General features: G+C 43.7%; 1 protein-coding gene across 1 annotated transcript in view; it reads right to left on the bottom strand.

Annotated features, from left to right (window-relative positions):
- The window catches only part of LOC145411653 (uncharacterized), a 119781-nt gene that overhangs the window by 5877 nt on the left and 96295 nt on the right, over positions 1–17609 (bottom strand). The window contains exon 13 of the mRNA XM_080281659.1: positions 10296–10463. Coding sequence (XP_080137785.1) covers positions 10296–10463 — 168 coding nt within the window. The remainder of the gene's footprint in view (positions 1–10295; positions 10464–17609) is intronic.

Here is a 17609-nt window from a genome sequence, read left to right as displayed (position 1 = left end):
AAGGGGTGCCAAAATCCTTGATCATTCACTTCTCCTCACAAAATTCATCCAGCAAGCTCGATCTCTTCTCACTTCCCTCGCCTCACTGACTTCCAAACCTGTCTTCCTCACACACTCATCCACCATATCTCTCCACCTTCTCCTTGGCCTACCTCGCATCCTCCCTCCTTCAAATTCGCTCAGATATACCTTTTTTACCACTCTATTGTTATCCATTCTTTCCACATGACCATACCATCTCAGGACATTCTCTTCGATTCTAGTGTCCACTGACTTCCTCACTCCACACCTTTCACGAATCACATTATTTCGTATCCTATCCACCCTCTGTACTCCACATACATTCCTCAGCAGTCCCATCTCCACTGCTCTCACTCTAGACTTTTCATTTTCATGCCACACCATAGTCTCACACACATATGTAAGAGTTGGCACTAACACTCCCTCATGTAAGCCTTGTGCAGCTGCAACACTCAAGCCTCTGTTTCTTATCAAGGCCTTCATTGCACCAGCCACTTTTCTTCCTTGTGTCACTCTACTTTCAACTTCTTTTGCACATTTTCCACTCTTTTCTATCACTGTACCCAAGTATTTGAACTCTCTCACCAATACCAGTCTCTCTCCATTCACTGTGACATCACAGTGGGAGTCACCTTCTCTCTCAATAACCATCAATTTACTCTTCTCTACATTTACTCTCAAGGCACGACGCTCACAGACATCAGCAAAACTCTGCACTAGCCTACCAAGTTCTTGTCCCGTACTTGCAAGCAGTACTGCATCATCAGCATACAACAAATTTGAGATATTCCATCCATCACCATTCATTACCAGCGCCATCCCTCTCTCCATTACTCGTGTTTTTACTTCTCTCATCACCCCATCCATATATATATTGGACAACCAAGGCAGATATCACACAACCTTGTCGCACCCCCACACCGATCATGAACCACTCCCCCAGATGCTCTCTCCATTACTCATGTTTTTACTTCTCTCAACACCCCATCCATATATATATTGAACAACCAAGGGGACATCACACAACCTTGTCGCACACCCACACCGATCGTGAACCACTCCCTCAGATGCCCATTAACCCTTACACATCCTTCGCTACCGTCATAAAAACTCCTGACAGCACCTAACAGCTTACCACCGACACCAAACATGCGCAAAAACTTTCCACAATCCCTTTCTGTCTACTTTGTGATATGCTTTTTCCAGATCCATGAATGCCATAAACACCCTATGGTCCTTCTCACAAGCCTTCTCTGCTACCTGTCTCACTGCAAATACTTGATCCACACATCCTCTGCCACTCCTAAAGCCACCCTGTCCATCACTACGTAGGACTTATGATATCTCTCTTACTTTCTCTATAATAATTCTTCTATATACTTTCCCTACAACATTGAATAAACTTATGCCACGATAATTCTTGCACTCACTTCGCTCACCTTTATTTTTGTACAGGGGTACAATCACAGCCTTTTTCCACTCTGCAGGCACAGTTTCACTTATCCATGCCTTCATACATAACTCCAACAAGCACTTCAGTCCACTCTCTCCACTATCAGTAATACCACAGAGTAATTATGCAATTATGGTTTTTATTCATTGCTGTAACAGGTACACTACTTATATGATTTGTTAGTTTCATTCTCAACTATATATATATATATTTTATATATGTATATACGCTCAATCCTCGTAAACCGCGTGTTTATAAACCATGGATTTGTAGTCGGCGGCAAAGTGGCTGTCAGACTGCCAGCACCCTTAAACCGCTGTTAAGTCATGAAAATCGCGGATCTAGGCACCGAAGTGGGCCTTTTCCGAGGAGAATCGTAAACCGCGGCATTCAATTTGATAACCACGACCCAACAACCAATCACCACCAGTCCCTGGTGGCAAGTGTGCATACTAATGCCGCCATGTTGTTGTTGTTCTGCCCGCCAACCCGCACAGTACAGAGCATCACCATGCGGTACGAGAGCTACCTGCCTTTTTTTGTGCACTTTCCCCCCACCTCCTACCTTCTATGGCCCCTCCTGAACCCCCGAAGAAGCACTCTAAGCCCTGTGGCATCAAGAAGCAGCCGCCGTTGTCGTACAGTCAACGTTTGGAGCTCATTTGTCATGTTGAGAAGGGAAAGAAGTTTGCAAGCCTGGCGAAAGAATATGGGAAGAACGAGTCGACCATAAGGACAATCTACAAAACCAGGGAGAAACCAAAACAAAACCAGGCAGACTTTGAGGGCTTCCTGAGGGAGGCTGAGGAGCTGGAGAAGGGAGAACAGCATGAGGGAGCACCACCACCTTATGCTGAGAGGTTCTGAGTGCTTCCCAACACCACCCCACTTCATTCACATAAGCAATATCGTCATAGGATTAAGGTGAGATCCCTTAACCTTGCTTATTTCTATTAAATACATGCACTGAATATTCCTAAATTTGTATGTTTGTGTTTGATGGTGCCTAGATAGGTGTATGTAGGGTGCTTTGGGGGATGGTTGGCCAAAGTCCAGACCCTAATTAATTTTTCACATGAGTTATTATTTATAAACAGCGGAATTTGTAATCTGCGGCAGTGGTCCAGATTGCTGCAGTTTACAAGGATTGAGTGTATATATATATATATATATATATATATAAAGGCCTCAGGAGGAATTTACACACTGACAAGGTCAGATGTTGAACTAACAGCATTCCTTTCCCAGGATTTTTTTTTTTTTTTTTTCCCCCCCCCACAACCATCAGCTGATTATATTCACTTGAAGACGTGGTAGATCATCACCTCTCTACTGTATATTGAGTGACAAGCCAAATGGTTTCCTGTACCCAGGAAACCACTTACTATGCTGGGTGGTAACCATTTAAATGGGGTTTTTGGCCAGGCTAAGTGTCCCCCAGATTCCCCTATCTAAAATCACTTAATCATGGCAAATGTTTCGGAGAGCCTCGGAGGGCCCATTACCCGCCCAGGGCCCCAACCAAATGGGCAGATTCGCATGGCCATGTGGAATGTGAGAGGTGTGAACAAGGAAAGCAGGAAGGTGGAAGAGGTGAATGTGTTCAAGGAAGCAAGATATGCTGTGATAGCATTGTGTGAAACAAAGATAACAGGGTGTGAAGTGGTGGAGTGGGAGGGTGTAAAGTGTGTGAGGTCAGGTATGAATGGGTGAGGAAGATGCAAGGAAGGAGTTGTTTCGTTGATGAATGAAGTGTAGAAGTGTGGAATGAGAGATTACAAATGTGTCAGCTCGAGATATAGGTATGTCAGGTTCAAGTCTGAGAAGGTGAAATTGGCTGTGATTGTAGCGTATGCACCGTGTGAGGACAGGAGTGAGAAAGACAGGTTTTGGGATGAGCTGGATGAAGCAGTGGGAGAAATGCCCCAGGGCTATATAGTGATCGTAATGGGCGATATGAATGGAAGAGTAGACACTGGTCCTGAGGATGACATAATAGGTTGCAATGGCGTGCCAGGAGAAAATGATAATGGGAAGCGACTGAAGGATATGTGTCAGAAAAGGAGGTTGTGCATTTGTAACTCGTATTTTGAACACAAAGATGCACATAAATATACAAGGTATGGAGAGAAAGGGGATCGTGTTGAAAGGAGCCTGATTGATTGCGTGCTTGTAGAGAGGTTGATGCTGGGAAAGGTTGCTGATACAAAGGCTGTGAGAGGACGATGTGGAGGTCTGTCAGGTCATATGATTGTGTTATGCAAGATCAAGCTGAAAGGAGTGAGGTGGACCAGGAGAAAGAGGAGCAGCCAGGGAGAAAGACTGAAAGTCGAGAAGTTGAGGATCAAAGAAATGGCAGATGAATACAGGACCAAAGGGAGGAGTTAGAATCAGTGAATTGGAATGAAATGGATCTTGATAGCATGCGGAATAAATATAGGGATTGCTTAGTTAGAAATGCTAAAGCGGTGTGTGGTTTTACCTAACCAATTACATCGTTAAACCGGTGTATGCCTAAGAATGTTCACCATTTCAACCTCATTTTGTGCGTGTTTGCCATTGTTCGATTCTAGAGGGCCTATTGATGTAGTCATAACCTTTTTCCTTCTAATGTAACTGTAAAATTCTTTAGGATTTGATCTGCAAGTATTAGCAATGTGGATCCCCAGCGCTCTCTTGCTTTGTTTAACCCATTCTTTACCAAAAATGTGTTTTGATGTACTCCTGTACATCGCCTGTTAACACCCGTGAGACACTGGAACCGCTACCGTGGTATGCTGGTACACCCTCTGGTGAATGGTAGCTTATGGGCCTCAGGGTAGACCGGTAAGGCTGTTTCTGAGGACTTTGTGTTAGCAACAGCTCTGTGTTTTGACAACAAAGACTGTGACGAAGTTCTGACGAATTCTGACATCATAAGATACGTCATGACTGAGTTGCGGTGGCACCAATGGTTTGCTCACTCATCTGTGATGTAACCTCTTTTAGACCAATCATTATTTTATTTATAATTTCTACTACAGATATCGTACTATATTTTCTGCTGACATACAGCAAAGTTTACACCCCTTGGCCTGCCTGAGAGACAGTCAGTTACCACGCACTTGACCACGAGAGAGGGTGTACAAGATATTTTTCTCTCAGGCATCTCTGGCAGATTCCGACAGTGACGAGTTTATTCCTCATGAGGATACTTATTTAGATGTATCAGATGATGATGCAGCAGTGTCTGATGTGTCAGTAGATGACTGTGATCCTGAAAATGATTGCAAGGTTGATGTGAGTAAGGAGGAGGAGGAAATTAGTAGCGAGCATAGTGACACTGCACTCTCGGCAACAAGTGGGTCAAGGTCGCCATCACCATCACGTGTGTCCACACACTTCATGCTCAGCTTACAAGGTAAATAAATAAGCTATCCATCTGTGCAGGACATTATTTTCAAGCCAGTTTGTACAGTAGTTACCTGGGTAACTACTTTTTTTTTTTTTTTTTTTTTTTTTTTTTTTATGTGACCGAATCTGGGCATAGGCTTCACAGCCTGCTTTCAAGGCCCAGTAGTCCTCCTACGTACCGCACACCTCTACATGTCACCACTTCGGCGCCAACACCCACCGTCCATATTGAATACATGCTAGGGCTGTCTCATACAGGACTGGTGTATTGGTATTAGCAGGGGTATTTTTACGACATGTCGGCGGGCCTTCTGGTAGATCAGTAAAGTCTGATTTTATGAAATTCAAATCCATTAAACTGTTCCCTGCCTCAGCGGGATTTGAACCCGGGTCCGTCAGGACTGCAGGCCAACTCTCTACCGATTGAGCCACCGCCTCCCCCATAAGACATGTAAACTTATGTACCGTAATGATGTATTTTATAATCTTCTTTTATTACCAAAATCATGTGGGGTTTATGTGATCATCAGTATACAAACAAATCACAAAAAGTGAATAGTTTCGACGTGGAAAAAAATATACACTACCTCTCACACTACGGGAGGGGGAGCTATCAGGTCGGTATGGGGGGTAAACGTAGTGTTTACATTCAGGGGAGGAGTCGGTAAAGAAGGGGTTAATAAGTCTTTTCGATATGCGATGTAGATTATCGTACTGTAATTTTTCATCATTATTTTATGTAGTTTTGTATTTATGGTAAGCCTGTTTTTTGGCTATTAAGATACTTTTATTTTCACTGGACCACCACTTTGGTTTACTATTGCCAGCTGATGCCTGTTACGTAGTGGCACACATGATTTTACCACTTCATTAAATTTTTTGAAAATTTCCCACATTTGGTTTATGTCATCGCTTTCAGCCGTTTGATTCCAATCTGTACTTGTAAGTAGCGCTCTGAGCTTGGTGAAATCCACTCTGCCATAGTCTGGGATCTTTTCTTGTTCTCTGTTTCTTTCACTTTTTCAGTAGCAATATTATATTGTATAATTCGATGACTGCTGGAACTAAACTCAGGTCCGATTTCAATGTTGTTAACTAGGTTTTCATTTGTAGTTAAGATGATATTATTGGATATTGTTTCCTATGGTTGGGTATTCTACGTGTTGGCACAGGGCGCTTTCTTGAAGAATCATATGAGGCTCTTGTCCTGGGTGTGCAGAGAGCAGTTCACCCCATTTTGTTACCGATAGATTCAAGTCACCAAAAATTACGTTATCCTCTTGACAACAAAATTCTGCAATTTGATCATAAAGTTTTTCATCTGTGTCAGCTGACTGTGCTAGAGGAAGACAGACAAGACATATATTCATTTTGTGCAATTTAATAGGTGGCAGCGGTGGCGGGAGGAGGAGGAGGAGGAGGAGGAGGAGGAGGCGGCGGTGTGTGTGTGTGTGTGTGTGTGTGTGTGTGTGTGTGTGTGTGTGTGTGTGTGTGTGTGTGTGTGTGTGTGTGTACCTTCTGAAGGTATGACTTGATACAGTATTACACTAGGTTTATAAGAGACGTGTAAGTTGGGGGAAAGGCATCGAAATGGTAGGGAACACAGGGACATGGAGACGATTTGTTTGTGGCTATCCCTTATGGGATTGGGGGATCTGGTTATAGACAGATACAGTTATCATCCAATTATCCGGACGACCACTACCAGGACAATCCATCATCCGTACGCTGTGATCTGGCTGTAAAAAACCAGTAATCATACATTTTATCAAAATATCCAAACTAAATTCTCGCCTCCAGGGTGAAATTTTGGCAGCACAAACGTTTCTTGGCCAGGCTGGTGAGAAGAGTCCAGTTGAGCGTGCTGCCAGACTCTGTAGTTCACCCACTGTCCACTAGAGGCCCTCTTAGTCATTCCCATTTCCTGTCCGACAGCAACTGAGTAAACATCTCCATGAAAGTTGTCATGGCAGTGCACGTGGTTGCTTTTGTGATGATCCCCTACCTGCTCCAGGCCTTACTATTCCTCACATGCCTCTTCCTATGGTGTGTGTTGATGGCCCCTCCACCAGGGAAAAGGAGGAGGGTAGTGCTGACTCTGGAGAAGAACTGTGAGACCCTTGGTAAGATGGATGAGGGATGGTCCACTTCCCCCATCTTAAATGAGTATGGCCTGGCCCGTTCAACCCTACAAGACATCAGGAAATCTTGTGACAAACTCACCCACTACACGGCAGACTTCTGTGAGAAGAACAGACGCAATAATGAATGGAAGACTAAGAGTTTGCCCTAGCATGCTGATATTGACCGTTTGACTTTGATCTGGTACTGCCAGCAATGGGCTGCAGGTGAGCTAGAGCGTGGTCTATCTATCTATCTATAGCCCGACGCCCTAATCCCGCAAAGGGTGGCCGCAGACAAAACGCCTCCAAGTCACTCTGTCACCCACCATTTGACTCCCCTCCCCCCAACTCACCCCCCCCCTCCCTCATATACCTCTCAACTCCATCCCTCCACCTCATCCTCGGTCTACCCCTCCCTCTCCCTCCCTCCACCTCACCTACATACACCCTCTTAGTCAGTCTTTCATTCTCCATCCTCTCCACATGTCCAAACCACCTCAGTGTATTTCTCCTAATCTTTTCAACCACATCCACATCTACCCCACAACGTTCCTTCACTTCTTCATTCGTCAACCTGTCCCTCCATGTCACTCCACATGCTCCTCTCAAGTAACTCATTTCCACTGCTCTCACTCTTGACTTGTTCCCCTCTTGCAAGGTCCACGCCTCGCTTCCATACGTCAGGGTAGTGGTGCCAAGTTAAAAGCCGCTGCCGAGAAGTTTGCTTGCCTTCACAACGTCCCTGACTTCAAAGCATCTCAAGGTTGGTTCTTCAGGTTCAAGTTTCAACGTACCTTACAAATTGTAAGACCCACGGCAAAGCTTTGGATGCTAGTAAGGAGGGAGTGGAAGAATTTCTTCAGCAATTCTTAGGCTTGACTGAGAAGAAGGACCTCACTCTCAGTCAAGTTTATAATGCTGACAAAACTGGCCTTCAGTGCCCACAAACATCCTGGCAGATGAGAAGGAAAAGCATGTGCCTGGCCAAAAGTTGTCTAAGCAACAGGTATCTGTTTTGTGCCATGCTAATGTTAATGGGACGTACTAGCTGAAGCCCATTATTGTTGGTCAGGCTAAACAGCCCCACTGCCTTCATGGCCTAATGGATGTTCTTCCTGTTGTGTGGTACCATTCTGTGAAGGCCTGGTTTACCTCTAAGATCTTCTCAGACTGGTTCCACAGGTATTTTGTCAAACAGGTCATCCGTTATCGAATGGAGGAACTTGGAATCTCTCATGACCAGGTAAAGGCTCTTCATCTCCTGGATAATGCCCCCACGCATCCCTCCGAAAAGGAATTGGTTGCGATGAAAGTTGCATTAGATGCATGTTTTTGCCACCTAATACCACTGCTCTGATTCAACCAATGGCCCAGGATGTGATCATGGCCACAAAAAGGCTCTACCATCGGAGTTTCCTCAATGAGGTGATGGTTGTTCTTGAGGACAAGGACGAGCAGAGACAGGGGCTGGAAATGCAAGGGCAGAGGATGCTGGAAAACCTGCGATGCTACAACCTCAAGTCTGCAGTGTACAACTGGGCAAGTGAATGGATGGCTCCGTTAAAACCATCGAGTGGTTGGTCTCGTCTCCTTTAGGGACACAGGAACAGACATGACTTTCTCAGCTTTGAGGTGGATGACTTCCACACTCCCCTTCGTAATGCAGGAAAGGCTGTGGATGTTGATGACGTGAGGGAGTGGTTAGACGATGATGGGAGCAATCCTGGCTATCAGAATATGTCTGATGTCAAGATCACCACTTCTGTTGTTGCTGCCCAGCCAGAAGAGAGTGACAAGGATGACAAGGATGACCCAGACAACAGCAGTACTCCAACCATCCCCTGCCTGAGCTCATTCCCGGAACACCTCGAGCATGTGTTTGAGCATGCCGAGCACCCGGATTGTGACAGATAAATAGTGTCTCCTCACCTTGTGGAGGATCTGTGTTCTGTGCAGATGAGTGTTATCTGACGCAAAAATCGTCGCTCCTATTGCCAGTCCATGATTGACTTCTTTTTCTGGTTTCTGACCCCCATCCAGTCCACCTATTCTCTGACACTATCATGGCATCAAACCATCCCTTTAACAACAGAACCACAACCTAGCATGTCATCAGCCGTTGTGTCTCCCCTTGATGTGAGTTTGCAGCTGCCTTCAGTCACATGAAGTAAGCAGTCCATCACTACGTCTCACAGCCACTCCCCTGGGCTGACTGCAGCAGCTTCTCCTTGACTCAGACTCCAATTAAGCTTGTAGGGGTATGCCACTAGACTACATGGGAATTACTGTACTGTACTGAGCAGTGCAACAGCTTTACCAGCTGTACTACTGTACAACAGTCAGAGTCAAGATGCTAGTGGGTTACTCCACAAGATGCCCTGCGAGGAACTGTGAGTGTTGTTTTCATTTTATTCTAGCTGATTGTACTGTTTCTTGATTTTATTCTACTTTACTGTATTGCTCCATGATTTTATTCTACTATACTGTACTGTTTCATGATTTTATTCCATTTTATCATAATGTTTTGTGTGCCCACAACCTTTTTCTTGTGTAGATTGTTTTATTCTATCTGACTGTACTGTTCCTTGATTTTATTCTAGCTTAATGTACTGTTCCATGATTTTATTGTATTTTACCATGATTTTATTCCATTTTACTGTTTTGTGTGCCCAATGCATTTTTCTTGCGTAGCCGATTTTATTCTAGCTGACTGTACTGTACCTTGATTTTATTCTAGCTTAATGTTCTGTTCTATGAGTTTATTCCATTTCACCATTACATTTTTTGTGATCACTGCATTTTTCTTATGTGGCTGGTTTTATTCTCGCTGACTGAACCGTTCCTTGATTTTATTCTAGCTTACTATACGGTATTGTTCCATGATTTTATTCTATTTTACCATGATTTTATTCCATTTTACCAGAAAATTTTGTGTGCCAACTGCATTTTTGTTACCATGTACAGTACTGTGGAGTATGGTATTTTTTTTTATGTCACTCCAGGGTATGGCCTAGCAGTAGTGATTGCTTGTCTGTGGTTGATGGGTCTGCTTGACCATGGTAACTGCCTGGCTGTTGTAGGTCTGTTTCACCAGATACAGTAGTGTAAAACACCAGGCACAAGTGCTGTATGATGTACTGTAGTGGCCTTTTACAATCGCTTTCAAAGTTAGGGAGGGGGGAAGCTAGGGGAGAAGTCCATTATCCAGATGGAACCATTAGCTACCTGGACATGCCTTTGGCTCTGTTATATCAGATAATCAAGTGATTACTGAAGCTGGATAAGTGCAAGCAGTTTCAAATTACCTTGGACTGAGCAATAATGAGCAGGGAGGTGATAGTGGATGAGAGAAGAGCATTTGTTAGTCGGGGAGCAGCACCACATGCTGCCTGTACCATCATGGCCATTCCTGCCCCACGCCGGGTCACAGACGTTCCTTGACTCAACTTTAGGCCATCCAGGAGTTCTTCAACCTGTTGCGGTTTTGAGATAAAGTTAGGAACAAACTCTTAAAAATTTTACACTGCATAATACCACATCGCTATATACATCTTGATGATAAGCACAATTAAACTTTGAGCATGCTGACTAACAGCTTTGAATTTCATGATAATGGGTATTGCTTTAACTTTAAACAGCTCTGATGCCCACTGGAAGAAACAGCAATCAGTCTGTCATGATTCTCCCTTCCATCAAAGAAAAACACTTAACCACTTATGTTACTACAAAAATCATGCAAGTGTACAGTACACAAAATTCATCACCACCATCAATACAGTACTTTTACATATCCTCCACTTCTTGACCCTGATTTTCCAAGTACTGTACATGAGGCAAAATGATCTAAAACAATCTTCTAGGACATGAAATAGAGGTGGAATATCCTCTTCTCCTGTACTGTAGGATCTACAAGACAACTTGCAGCCCAAGCTTTGGGTTGTGAGGTTACCGTGTCCCTAAATCAATATTGCAATGATTTCCAGCCTCACCTCCCACACATTTTACCAATCTTTTTCTAAGGTTAATGCCTGAAGCCACCCACAAGAAATGAAATTACATTAGGCTGCAACACCACCCTAACAGAATGGGACTGAGGAACACAACTCACACCCAGGAAGGCTCAGGTACTGGGAAAGTACAAGTGACTACAATATGCCACTAAGCAGTTAAAATACTTTACTGTCATATATCATCTCATCTTGAGCTATCTCTTATATGGTCCTGTTAACAAGATGACCCTGTGGTGTCCAAAGAAGGTGCTGTTTATTGCCACTCTACTTGGGTTTTTCCACTCCTGATTTTCCCTTACAGTACTTCAGTACATTTTCCTACTTGCCACAAAGTCAGCCCCCTTTTCTTCTCCATGGGTTCTCACTTCTTTCCTGGCTTCTTGGTGACCATTTTTCTTAATGTTGTTCCACTGAAACTTCCCGGTGCATTATGCATTCCCAGTTTGCAGCATTTGCCACTGATATGACCTTTTAAAAAACTGACGAGGTCTGTTCAGAAAGAATCTGACCTATTTTTTTTTTTTTTTTTTTTTTTCTCAACAACCAGTTGGAAGATAGGGGCGGGGTTCTGTGCAGTGTAGGACCTTTGTACACATGTGTTATTAATGTCAGCCGCCATGAGCGACTCAGTGGTTGTCAGTCTGCCTGTGTTCAAGGTTGTGCACCTTACACTCGTTGCATTCCTGTGCTCGTCACGATGACCGAGCAACGTTATTGCATCCAATTTTGCCAAAAAATAAGTGATACCCAAGTTGAAACTATCAGGAAGATCCAGCAGATTTGGGGGAAAGAAGCCATGGGGTAACACAAATAAAGGAGCAGCACAATTGCTTAACCCGATAGCTGCTATGTACCATATGGGCTTTTTTTTTTTTTTTTTTTTTTTTTTTTTTTTAATAAGCTTAGGTGGGGACGCTCACCATCCACTCACTCAATGCAGTGCTGCTCTCAGGTGTCTGCCCTTTCCTCTCCTCCATCCTCCTTTCCTTCCATCCTCTTGTCTTTCTTTCCTTCATTCTTTCCTCATCCTTCTGCCTACGGGTGACTTTACACTCGCTATTCTGTCATTCTTTACTTCATTCTTTCCCTTTCCTTCAGCCTTGGGTGACTCTACACTGAGTGACAAGCCAGATGGTTTCCTGTACACCTGGAAACCATTTACTATGCTGGGTGGTAACATTATAACCAAATTTTGGCACCTGGTGATTTAGTGGTCAATTATAGTGTTCCAGTTGGACTGAGCTGGTGAAGGTTTATATCCAAGGGGTGGTTGAGGTTTATTGCTCACATAATGTCACTCAGGGATGAGTGAGGCAGGTCACTCTCATCTTAAATGTTAGGATCAACTTGCCTAGCCCCAGGCTCCTACTCTCCTCATGGGGCAACACAGGATTGGATAATGGATGGATAGATGGATTAAATAAGAGCATTTCTAATGCCATTTGGCATCTCAACTGTGCTATTTCCATCACCACCCAAGCGTCTCGTCACCACTCATGCATCCTCACCATCTCCCTATTACTAGTACTGAGGGGAGAGGTCAGATGTGCAACTTCATTACCTCACCATGGTTGAACGAAGGTAAATAATGAACTCATATATGTTTTTCCCATACTTTTCCAAGCACTCTTTCATTCCATACAAGCAAAAATTATTTTTGAGATTTTTTTTTTCTTTTAGCATGGGGGGAGTAGACCAGGAAACCTAATGCAGCAGTTGTCAGGTTAAAAAATGGCCGAATGTCAGTCGAGAGCGATCCACATCCTGGGAGGCCATCAACATGCAGGGGTGCTGAATATGCAAAGAAAATCTGCAATTTGGTCGTGGGAAATAGTCAGCTGATTGTCAGAGCAACTGCTAATGAAACTGGAATCAGCGATGCATCAGCACACAAAATTTTACAAGATGATTTGAGCATGTGAAGAGTTGCCACCAAGTTTGTTTCAAAGCTCCTTTCACATAAACAACAAGTTCTGCACATGAACGTTGCTGAAGACATGTTGGAGTGTGCCAATCACAATCCAGACTTTCTGAGGACTGTTATCCTTGAGATGAGACTTACGTGTATGGGTACAACCCAGAAACCAAAGCGCTGTCATCTCACTGGAAGCATGCAGGGTCATCTTGGTCAAAAAAAGCGCGACAGGTTCTCAGAAAGATGAAATGCATGCTGACAGTTTTTTTCTACTACTGTAGTGTTGTGCATCACGAATATGCACCAGAAGGTCAGACTGTCAATAAGCATTACTACTGTGACATTATCAGTCTTCTTCTTGATGCTGTTTGGCAGAAGAGACCAGACTTTTGGAGGGCAGCAAGTTGGAAGCTGCACCGTGACAATGTCCCCGCCCATTCTTCTCACCTGATTCAGGAATTTGTGGCCAAGCACAACATCCTGCTGGTCCAGCAGGCTCCCTACTCACCAGACATGACTGTGACTTTTGGTTATTCCCCCAAGTTCAAAGCTCCGTTGATGGATTCCTGAGTTGAGATGAGAGAAGAGGTCATGTCAAATTTGATGAAGCACCTACAGGAGATACCGAAAATCAACTATGAAAAATGTACCAGGCAATGGAAAGAATGGTGGGCTAGGTGTGTCAAGTCAGAAGAAGCCTACTTAGAGTGGCATTAGTGTCCTGACTCATAAGGTTAGCTATTTATCTTTTTTGAACCTGAGGTCAGATACTTTCTGAACAGACCTCGTATATATTTTTTCCATTGTACTATTCCACCTTGTAATTTCTTTTTGTATCTACTTTTTGCAATATCATTCAGCTGGGGAACTCTCAAGATTTCTAATTCAATTTTCTCAAGTCCTTGAAGCTTTGCCAGGATTCCACAGGGCTCTGTTTTCTCTGATGCCATTTCTCTTATTATGTAGCATTTTCATAGGTTTCTTTTTGGATTCCAAATTTTATTAGGTGCAAACTTAATATGTCCCTTTTCTGATTCAGTACATGTCTCTGCTCACTAATGATGATATCCTACACTTCCTTTCGTGTGGTGAACCTCCATGTCTGACTTGTGCCCACTGCAGCCAGTCATTAGTCTTCCATCATCCTTGGATGGCATCAAAAGTACCACCTCTCATGCTTTCTCTTGCTTAAGTCAGTACTACTGTAAACTGTGGAACCATTCTAGGTGTGTGGACTCGTCCAGAGCATACCATATACTTGACTATACATGGACAGAGCTGGTTAACAACTGCAATATCTCTATCTGCACCATAAATGCCATACATTTCCTTTCAACAACAATACTTCCTTCCCATTCTTTAACTTTTAAAAAAGTAATCTTCCATTCCCCCATTAACATTCTTAGGCACCCTATGCCTCTGCCATTGCTATGCTCTCACCATTCCCATTCTTCACTTTTTCCAGACAGTTTTACTATCTGATCCACATTTCACTTCTATACCACATAACAAATACAACTTGCAAACTGGAAGGCATGCACACCCTGACTGTACTATGGGAAGATGGGAAACACATTCATCCTGCCACCAACAGGTGCAGGTCTGCTGGCACTATAACCATAAGTAACAATGTTGGCCTGAGACATGATTGCTATGAACCTGAAGCTAAAAATACACAGAGACTCTATTGTATGTGCCCTTCCTTCCCACTCCCCCCATAAAAAGAAAAAAAATAAATTACTGAGATTATGGTGAAGTAAAAATAAGAACTGACTAGCTAGAATACCTAATTACATGCACCTGTAACCGTGAACAAACCCAGCTGCCCCCAAAGTCTGACTATACAAATACATCCATCTATCTATTCCCAGACGCCTCAATCCCGTTTGGGGTGGCCACAAACAAATCGCCTCCACATCACCCTGTCCCCCGCCATTTCAATGCCCTGCTCCCAACTCACACCCCCCTCTCTCATATACCTTTCCACCCCATCCCTCCATCTCATCCTCGGCCTCCCCCTCCCTCTTCCCCCCTCCATCTCATCCTCGGCCTCCCCCTCCCTCTTCCCCACTCCACCTCATTCACATACACTCTCTTCATCAGTCTTTCACCCTCTATCCTCTCCACATGGCCAAACCACCTCAGTGTGTTCCTCATAACGCTTCCTATCACATCCACATCCACACCACAACGCTCCTTTATATCCTCATTCGTCAGCCTGTCTCTCCATGTGACTCCACAGGCTCTTCTTAAATAACTCATTTCCACTGCTCTCACTCTTGACTTGTGTCCTTCCAACAATGTCCAAGCTTCACTTCCATAAGTTAGAGTTGGTATAACAATACTGTCATGTAGTAACTTTTTCACTTCCATGCTCACTTCCCTGTTTCTTATCACGGCTGTCAAAGAACCAGCAACCTTTCTTCCCTGCTGTACCCTTTCAAGCACTTCACCCTCCAAACCTCCATCCCTACTCATCACACTACCCAAGTACTTAAACATACTCACATTTTCCAATTCCTCACCATCTAACCTCACTGTACATTCACTGACTTCACCTCTCTCAAAGTCCATCACTTTACTCTTCCCTACATTCACCTTTAGATTCCGTTTCTTACACACTCTCCCAAACTCATCTACTAAGCCTTGCAGCTTCTCTTCGTCTTCACTCAACAACACAGTATCATCTGCAAACAACAGTACAGGGAGTTTCCAAACACTATCCTCTCTCACCAGGGCCACTCCAACATCCACTACCCTACCTTGTACCTCTTTAATTACCCCATCCTTGTACAGATTGAACAACCACGGAGACATGACACATCCCTGTTTCAACCCAACCTCCAAAGGGAAAAATTCACTTAGTTCACCATCCACACGCACTGCAGCCTTAGCACCATCATGCATACTCTTCACAGCATTCAACATCTCCTATCTACTCCATATATTCTTAATACCTTCCACAATCCTTGTCTATCCACCCTGTCATATGCTTTCTCCAAATCCATGAAAGCTGCATACAACTTCTTTCCCTTCTCTAGAAACTTTTCCACTAAAGATCTAAGAATGAATATCTGATCTACACAACCTCTTCCCTTCCTAAAGCTTCCCTGTTCTTCTCCAACTAATTCCTCTGTTCTTTCTCTAACTCTGTCAATAAGTATCCTACCATACACTTTTTCTATTATACTAAGAAGACAAATGCCCCTATGATTACAACACACTTCTTTTTCTCCTTTTCCTTTGTACAAGGGAATAATTATACCTGACTTCCAATCCTCCGGGACTCTACCTTCCTCCCACGCCAATCTGCACATCTTCCACATCCATTCTACTATCATCTCTCCCCCATGCTTCAGCATTTCACCACACACTCCATCAATTCCTGGGGCTTTCCCCAATTTAACTTTCTTCATTGCTTCCACAACTTCTATCCTACCAATTTCTTCCTGTCTTCTCACCTCCCTCCTTCTCCCAGCCATTCCCCAGCCACTTATACTCGCATCACTTCCATCCTGTATGTTCAACAATTCCTTAAAGTGTTCTCTCCATCTGCTCACTTTTTCTCCCTTCTCCACTAGTAATCTACCATTTTTATCTTTCACTCCCCTGCTAACCTCACTTCCACCCTGTCTTACTCTCTTCACCTCTTTCCAGAACATTTTCTTACAGTCCCTCCACTTTACACTCAAATTCCTTCCAAATTCCTCATCCACTCTTTTCTTACTCTCTCTTACTAATCTTTTCACCTCTCTCTTTCTTTCTACATATAACTCTCTCTTCCGCCTCTCAACTTCTTCCACACCCCTATTTTTCATCCATTCATTGTATGCTTTCTTCTCTTGTGCCACAGCCTGTCTCACCTCTTCAGTCCACCTCGCTGTTCATTGCACCCCCCTCCGTCTTCTCTTTACCCCACACCACATCACATGCTGCACATATTTCTTCTGTAAATATCCTGCACACACCTTCCACGTCCCCCATCTGCTCCAATTCATATTTGCCCAATCGTTCCTCCACTTCTGTCTTATACTCTGCCTTTTTCTCATCCTCTTGTAACCTTTCCACATCCCTGATAGCAATAAATATGGGAGTCTGAGAAAAGTTCGCATAATTTTGATTCTTAACGTAACTGCAAGGCCTCAACAGGCAGCAGATGCTAAGTCGATAATGTGTTTATCAGGAATAAATATTGCACTAACTGGCCAGAAAGACACAAAATCAAATGAAACACAGTTAATGCAGTGGTAAAACAAAGGAATAAGCCTATGATGCCTTATGTAATCAGTCTGGCTCCACTTATACAGTAATTTTTTACATCCAAAAGCTGCCCGAAACAAAAAACACTTGTCATACCAGCTCAAGACAATGAAGACACTGGACAGTCAAACAATGAAGTGGGGCAGAGGAAAATCACCAAGAGGAGGTATTTGAAAGATGGCTGTGTACAAGCCACTTCTTCCACCAGCTGAGGGTTATTCAACACAAACTCCCAGCAACTGTGTTGAGGTGATGCAGGGGTGATGTCAACTGAGGCACTCATCTTTGAGGTAAGAATTAGATACTAATGACTATGAAGTAAGGTAATCATGCCTCGTATGGCATTCTATGAGGTGCCACCCAAAAGCTCCCAAAATTTGAAAGCAGGAAGGAATCCACTTGCCGTACAGTGTGTGTGTCAGAAAAATATTTTG

Source organism: Coenobita brevimanus, chromosome 90, assembly GCF_032717465.1.
Source record: "Coenobita brevimanus isolate Jiangsu-jjx chromosome 90, ASM3271746v2, whole genome shotgun sequence".
Taxonomy (NCBI): Eukaryota; Metazoa; Arthropoda; class Malacostraca; order Decapoda; family Coenobitidae; genus Coenobita; species Coenobita brevimanus.
Note: the sequence above shows the minus strand (reverse complement) of the source record. Positions and strands in the feature narration are given on the sequence as shown.